At 52.6% G+C, this 8,206-nt stretch overlaps 1 protein-coding gene across 2 annotated transcripts in view; it reads right to left on the reverse strand.

Moving 5' to 3' along the window:
* Positions 1-2,059: 2,059 nt before the first annotated feature.
* Positions 2,060-8,206, reverse strand: part of TMEM53 (transmembrane protein 53) — a 19,981-nt gene continuing 13,834 nt past the window's right edge. For both annotated transcript variants that reach the window (XM_077752077.1, XM_077752076.1), the window contains exons 2-3: positions 7,209-7,330; positions 2,060-2,791 (exon numbers count right to left, since the gene is read on the reverse strand). In XM_077752077.1, the coding sequence (XP_077608203.1) occupies positions 2,138-2,791; positions 7,209-7,330 (776 nt within the window). In that variant the 3' untranslated portion in view covers positions 2,060-2,137. The remainder of the gene's footprint in view (positions 2,792-7,208; positions 7,331-8,206) is intronic.

Genomic DNA, 8,206 nt, shown 5'->3' on the forward strand with positions numbered 1-8,206 from the left:
CACTCCGGTGGGGGTGGGGGTGGGGCTGGGGACCTGGACTCCTATTGATGGGTAGGGGCTCCAGGTTAATTCCTTATCGATGCAGAATCGTCAGCTCATTAATCACAGAAGAGGTCAGAGCTTGGGGGTACAGAGGGGATGCAAGCTCTATCCCCCAATCTAGAGCAGAAGCAGTTATAAGCTTGGGTAAAAGCAAGCCTCAAGCCCGTGTACCTTTCTGGTCCCCAGAAATGAGCCAGGGACTGAAAATGGAACCATCTCAGTCCCTGCAACTTTTTTTCCAGTGACCAACACCCCAGTATAGCTACTGCCTAGATCCTCAAATAGCTACAGCAGAAACCCATTATCCAAGGTGGACCCTCATGTCTGGGAACTGAAGCTGGCCAGCTAGCACTGGAGATGGCACTTTATCAAATCATCATCCCCAAGACTACCCACTGCCAGGGAGTAATCCACATCCTGGGTGCTCTGCCAAGTGCTCAAAGCTGCAGATGAGTCCTTTCCTTTACACATTCTCACACACCAGTCCCATCGTCCACCTTCCCAAACTCCCCACCTTGGATACACCAATGTCTGGGTGCCCGCAGTGCATACACTACAGAATAGGATCCGACTGGCAGCTCTGCCTCCTGGTTGGAGCCCAGTGAAAGCCCTGCACAGACCCATGCCCAGCTTGATGGCATCAAGTATCCTAAATAGTAGAATCCTGGGGCCCAAGATTCGGGGAAATGTATGTGGCCTGCCAAAGCAGGGCAGCCCCAGTAATGGCTAAAGTTTGGGAAGAGAAGAGGGTAATGTCCCGTCTGGCTGGCTCCTTTCAGGTCTCAACTCTCCCCTTTCCTTGTCTTGGACTCAGTAGGTCCCTGCTGGCTGGTTACTCTCACCCTGGAAACTATATGCTTTCAAATAGGGGATGCTAACCCCGCATGAGGGCACAAAGCCTACCCTGCCTCTGGACTTGGTCTCATGACCCGGGCAGCACTGCCACCTGTTGGCCATGGCTAGGAATGCAACCACACAGCATAGGGACGGCAAGGATCCCAGAGGTCCCAGAGCGCTGACAGATGCAGACTGAGCCCAGCTCTGGAGACAGAGTCCATCAGCCCTGAGAATATCAAGGGTCAGCTCCCACCCAGAACTTGGCCAGCCAACTCCTTCACTGTCTGTCAAATTCTCAAAGCCCATCCCTGTCCCGCCAAGTCCCTTGAATACCACAGTAAGCTCACTGAATCAACATTTATTGAGTACCTACTATGTGTCAACATTGTGCAGCAGTGACTCATAGAATGAGAGACGATACAGAACTCTAAGGCTGAAGCCACCTCTCCTGCCTTCAGATGATCCAAGTAGGTCTCTCAAGAAGATAGAGTTTGTTGTTTTAGTCAAGTGGCCCCTTGCCCTGGTTCTGGTCTTCAGGGCTACGGACTTAGCTTGTCCCAGCTCCTATATGGCGCTGCAGTCCTCCTGCTCCCCACTCCACCTGCTTGTTACACACCTGGCAGCCTTCCTGGACCAGTGGCTTCCTGGCAGTGTGACGGACCCAGGCAGACCTGCCACCTCTGCATCCTCGGCTCCCCTGGGGCAGTGAGGGCAGAGCAGCCCCTCTGAATGAACTATTAAGTGGCATCTGTGTGCATGGTGCTTCATGCTGCAAGGCTTTGCCCTTCTGGGGCTTTGGGGCAGAAATCGTAGCCCCTGCCCCAGCCTGACTCTACTTTCCGGCACCTCCCCACAAAGTTCACCTTCCCTTCTTCACCTTCCCTTCAAGAAGTTAAAGATCAACCCTGGGGCTCATCAGCAATCCCACCCTATACAGCCTAAATGCCACAGAACTCAGCAGCCTGACTCGCACGTGTCTAAACACAGCCACTGCAAGACTCCTACAGAGACCTGTCCAGGCACTTCCACCCACTAAGTTCCTGGGATAAACAGACCACCACAGTCCCTGGGGTAGAGGCTGCTAAAATTCAATGGCAATTCTCAATTCTCTACCTGCAGGACCACAAAGTCCCAAAGGGCTGTAAGGGAGGTGAAGCAGAGAGGACCCCACCCATGGATATAGGTTGTGGGGAGGTGTCAGGCATTTATTTCTGGAGCAGAAGTAAGTTGGGGGTGGGTGTTGGGTGGGGCAAGGAGCTCAGCGGTGGACACAGCTGCGCATGAAGTTGACACAGAGGCTTGTGTAGTAAGCAGGGTAGTCGCGGAGGTGGCTGACATGTGCAGATGATACAAAGTCCACAGAGCGCACCAGGACCTGGTGCGCCAGGCGTGCCTCCACCATGCGTTCCACATCCCTGGCCAGGACCACCTCGTCGGCCCTCGAGTAGAGGTAGAGCTCAGGCCAGCGAGAGGCTGCATTGAGTAGCCTGTCATAGAAGTGGGTGTGGAAGAGGGCAGTGAGTGGAGCGAGCAGGACATGGAACAGGATTGCCACCAGGGCGAAGGCCACCAGGAGCAGCAGGCGCAGCACAGCAGGCCGGTGCTCCAGGATGGCTGCCAGGGCCCGCAAAGCCCCCACCAGGTTGCTATCACCAGGACCGCTGTCAAAGATGGTGCCCACCACACGCAGGTGGCAGAAGCGCCGATGGGTCTGCAGGAGCTCCAGCACGTATCGGTACAGCATGACACCAGCATTGCTGAAGACATGGAAGAGCAGGGGCTCCTTCTCAATCTCGTAATCAAAGAGTAGCTCAAGTAGCTTCTGGGCCAAAGCACGAAGTGAAGGGATGCCCAGGGACTCGGAGAAGAAGACCATGTGCCATGGGGCTGTGTATCGGATCACGATGCAGCCCTGGGGAGAGGAGAGAGGCCTGGTCGGTCCTCAGGGATGGGGCGAGAGGTGAGGGAGTACAGCTAGGTCAGAGATGTCCAGAAGCTCCAAATGCCAGAGGCCCATAAGCTTAACAGTGGCCAGGCACCAGCTCACCTCTCACAGACACGGGTGCCTTCCAGACTAGAAGGTACATTCAAGGCCCATTTATGGAATAGTCACTTCATGCTGGGCCAAGACCACTCAGCCTAACATGGTATGAGAGGTCTGGAGCTCACTTTGGAAATATCAAAGTTGACCAAAAGAAAGTCTCACTCTGGCCCACCCCCTGTCTCTCTCCCACCCTCCCCCTTGTACCCTCATCTGCTCCACTCTGACATATTTATGCCCTCACTGCTTGGTTAGACCTTGCTGCAGTGACTCAGCTCAGCACTATCCCCACCCTCCCAGGCACAAGGAGGACCCCCCCCACACACACCCCACCCGGTAAAGATCCAACACAGAAGATACAGCCTGCAGGCCCCAGTCTTGACCACCAGAGGCCAGTCGTGAGCTGGACCCTGCATCATGTGTCTCTGGCCACTGCCACCTTCCCGCAGGGCCTTGAGAGCAGAGTCCATACTTTTTGGCATAGGGGCCTGGCACCCAAATCTATCCGGTTCCAAGGACTTGGATCACTCCTCCCACTCGCCCTGAAATTCCAAATGTAGTAAACACTGTTGTTCCTCAAATTCTAAAATCTGAGCCAAACTCTCTTAGACTTCTGTACCTTGCAATGCCTGGGTCAAGTATGCCTCAGAATCTCCAGACAGATCCTCTTCTAGGTCAGTTAGAAAAGGCAGCCAAAGCCATGTGCCTGCATCCTAATCCCCTCTCCTACTGTCCTGCTCCAGAGACAAAGGGCCCTTTGTCTGGGGAATCTGAGTTAGGTGGGCTCTAGGGTCACACAGGTCTGGGTTCAATTCCTAGCACCACTTCTTAACAGTGTGAGTGAAGAGAAATCTGCTTCACCTTCCTGAGTCTGTGTTTCCAACTGTAAACTAGGATAATATCTGTCTCACAGACTGAAGATTGAGTGAAAAGATGTATCTCAAGTGCTCAAAACAGCACCTGGCACAAGGTAACCTAACAGTAGCAGCAATGAGTAGCGGTAGGAGTACTAATGAGGTCACACGGCCACAGTACTTGAATGACCTATACCTTAACACGATGGTCAGCTGAAATAACCCTGCCACTAGCTCCCCAACTTCACCCCTCCCGCTGACTCCAATCTGATATCTGCCCCAAGTCCTCCTGGCACTGTTCCTACCAAGGCCCTGGCATGCTGAAGCCCCCCTCCTGAGACTCTCTCTGCAGAGGGGGCCGCCGATGCCACCTGCCCCCTCAGCTCTGGGAGACTTCACAAAGTGCTCTGTTCTAACTTCCCAGTGGGATGTGAAATGTATTCCCACCGACCCGACACACAGCATTGTCCACAAATGCAAACACACTCCAACATCACACCGCCACACACGCTCAACTCCTAGAACTAAACAAAGCCCACCCACATCGCCATCCCACAGATGCAGACACACGTGACACCCACCACTCACTCATGTGTACCTATCACACCATCTGTCAGTGCACAAAAAGGCAATAGCCAGCAGTACACACCCACAAGCACCCATACCACTGGTGGGTACACACTTGCCTGCTGCACTCCCTTCAAGTGTACACACACACACACACACACACACATACACACACTCCCCTGCCGGAGGGTTCACACGCAGAACTACATGCACAAACAGAAACAAACAGCAACTCCTGGGAACATGCCATCTATGAGGACACACAAGCGTGTGCCCTCTAACTGCGTGTCACCTGTGAGCACACACACAGAGCTCGCCCTGTGAGGGCCCAACACCCATCCCCCGACCCCCATGAAGGGCATGCACATGCCAAGCTTCCCCACGCCCCTGGGTCTGGGCCTCACTTCGAGGTTTCCCAGGTGCCTGGCATCTCTGCTGCCACCTCCCCAGTCAGGAGCTCCTAGAAGTCCCTGCATGTCAGATCCCAGTCTCCCCCCACCCCTCCAGCCAGGCATTTCTCCATCTCTGTGCACAGTCAGCCCCAGGGCCCCGCTGAGGGTCCCTGCCTCCCTCTCCTGTATTTTCAGTCTCTTCCTCTCTCTAGATTCCTATCAAACCAACCTCATTTTTAAAAAAATCCTCTGCAGTTACATTGCACCTCGCTCTAACTCTATCCCACCCTCTCTCCACCTTCCTAGACTGTCTTTGACACCTGCCCTCTCCATCTCGCCCTTTCCCATTGGCTCCCCTGCACTGCTCTTACCAAGGTCACCCACACTCTCCCAAATGGTCAAACCCCATGACAGCTTTAGTGCCCATCATGCTTTCCTTCCAGCACCTTCGGGATCACGGACTCCTAGATATATTCTCTGGTAGGCCCACATTAGGTGTAGAGATTACTTAAAAATTAAATCTTAAAAAATAAAATAAGGGGTGCCTGGGTGGCTCAGTCAGTTGAGCGTCCAGCTCTTGATTTCGACCCAGGTCATGATCCCAGGGTCATGGGATCAAGCCCCACATGTAGGATTCTCTCTCTCTCCCTCTGCCCCTCTCCCCTACTCATGCTCTCTCTCTAAAAAAATAAATAAGTAAAATAAAATCTGTAAAAAATAATAGAGTCTTAAGGAACAAAATAACTAGATGCCATGGGTGATCCTGGATTGGATGCTAAATCAGCTGTAAAGGACATTCTGGAGACTGTGAGAGAATCGGAATATAGACTAGGAACCAGAAGAGAGAAAAACAGATTAACATGGGAAGGTGGAGCTCACGATCTGAAAAAAGGCAGTATGCAAAACAGTGTAGCCAACAGATGTGGTTTAAGTAAATAAAAGATACACAAGGAAAGGTGAAAGGAGGGGCACTAACGAGCAGACAGAGGTCATCTCTATGTGTAGATGCAGTATTTTTCTTTCCTTTTAAATAATATAGTATTAGGAGTACAGGTTTGGAAAATCTTTTTCTCCATACCCATCCTGTCCTGACTCCCTTCCTTTCCCAGACAACCCCTCCACCAGCCTGCTGACTCAACCCCGCTGCCTTCCCTGCGATCTAACATCACACCCCTGCTGAAATCCCCCCAGGACCCTCCCCCGCCTCCTCTCCTGACACCTGCCCTTTCTTTCACTCTCCATTCTGGCTACACTCACCTATTCCTACTCTTCCACCTGCCCTCAGGGATCTTAGTGCACTGGAGAAGCCAGACAAACAAGCCTGGCCCAGCAAGTGGAATTCAGAAGCAGCTAAAACTACCCACAGAGCAAGGCCGTTCATAAACAGCAATGTCAGAGCACCAGCCTTGTTGGTTGGGGAAAGGCCTCAAGCTCAGAACTACATTTTCCCCCCAACCCTTCTCCTGTTCCAGGGCCACCACACACATCGCACACAGTGCAGACAGAGGTCAGTGGAGAGAGGCTGAGGCAGGGGGCGGGGGGTACTGGCTGGCCTTTCTCCCAGGAGATTCCCACTCCTCAGCCCAGGGTTTCCAGGTGGCACCTAGGGCTGTCCGCACTGCTGTCTCCGTTTTGGGAGGCCAGGCCAGAGGCCAAAGATGTGAAAGGGGCTTCCAAAATACAACCCAGCCCAGGGGCGCCTGGGTGGCTTAGTCAGTTAAGCATCCGACTTTCGCTTAGGTCATGATCTCGCGGTTCGTGGGTTCGAGCCCCGCGTCGGGCTCTGTGCTGACTGCCGGCTCAGAGCCTGGAGCCTATTTCAGAGTCTGTGTCTCCCTCTCTCTCTGACCCTCCCCTGCTCACGCTGTCTCTCTCTCTCTCTCTCCTAGAAAAAAAAAAAAATACAACCCAGCCCTCCTAAGGCTCTCTCCAATTACCATAAGCTCTACATCCAACTCTTGGGATAGCTTAAGAAGTAAGAAGACCTCCAGCCTGAATCTCTTTTCCAAGAGGCCCTTCTACTATGGGAACGTGAAGGTCCATGGTCAACCTAAGACAGAAACTCACCCAATCAGAAAGGGAGAAAATCCTGGGAGTACACACTTTGCCCAGCACGCTTGGCGCAGGCTTTTGCTGCCAATCAGGGCAACAACAGACTTGAGGTCTGGGCCCACTCCACAGCTGGGAGCACAGCAGGGCTGGGCTGCTGTGGGGTTTGAGGAGGAAGGAAGGGAAAGCGGGTCAGGGGGCTGAAGGAGACAGACCAGGCCACAGAGCTGGCAGCATCAAGAAGGGATAATCCTGCCAAAGTCCCCCTGACCCCAACATCTTTCTCACAGGCTATTCTTCGTGCCATTCCCAGGCCTGCCACACTGCGGCCCAGGGATGAGGGGCACCCAAGGCTAGTTCCCCACAGAAAGGCCACAGGGGGCAGCACCCCAGTGTGCTGGGTGCCCGCAAGTCTGCAGTACTCACCCTTTTGTGGTAGATGGCGCTGTACTTAGCAAGGTTCTTGTCGGTGCAGCCACCCCAGCCTAAGAGAATCACCAAAGGCTGTCGTGTCCCCATCTCCTTTCCGCCTTGGTTGGGGCCGTTCTCTGAAACACAGACATGGTGGGGCTGTCAGCACCAGAGCTGTGAGGTGGGGTGAGGGTGACTGGCCAGTCCAGAGCCAGCACCACTCTAGCTATAGGCAGTGAACCAACAGGTACCAGACCGAGGCAGCCTGCCAGCCCTGTGCCTCCAGTTCCCACAGGGCTCGCTCCTCTGTCCCGCCTCAAGTGTCATTTAAGCCTCTTACGAGGCACTACAGGGTCACTGGAAAAACCCAACAAGCGGGCACCTTTCTCTAGTAACTCAAAGGCATAGCCCACGTGAGAAAAGTAAGTGAGGACTTTCTCCGTGCAGTTTCACCTTCTAATCCAGATGTCAGCAAATTACAAGCCATGGGCCAAATGTAACCCATTGTCTGTTTTTATATGAACCACAAGCTAAAAATAATATTGGTTTTTATATTTTTAAATAGTTTAAAAAATAAAAAGAGAATCATATTTTGCAACACATGACTTATATGAAATTCAAATTTGACTGTCCACAATAAAGTTTTATTGGAACACAGCTATACTCACTCATTTCCTTAGTGTATATAGCTGCTTTCTTGCTAAAACAGCAGAGCTGAGTAGTTGCAACAGAGGCCATGTGGTTCACAAAGCCTAAAATACTTACTGGCCCTTTACAAAAAAAGTTTGCCAGCCCTGTTCTAATTTCACCAGCAGATGGAAGAAGAGGATTTTTTTTTTTAGTACAGTTCACACCCAACACAGAGCATGAACTCACAACCACTTGAGCTCAAGACCTGAGCTGAGATCCAGAGGCGAACGTTTAACCGACTGAGCCATCCAGGCGCCAAAGAAAGAAGAGGATCTTAAACAGAGAAATGGCTAGTACAGTGCCCAGTGGGTGGGGGGGGGGGG

The sequence above is a fragment of the Crocuta crocuta genome, unplaced genomic scaffold (assembly GCF_008692635.1).
Source record: "Crocuta crocuta isolate KB4526 unplaced genomic scaffold, BGI_CrCroc_1.0 scaffold367, whole genome shotgun sequence".
Taxonomy (NCBI): domain Eukaryota; kingdom Metazoa; phylum Chordata; class Mammalia; order Carnivora; family Hyaenidae; genus Crocuta; species Crocuta crocuta.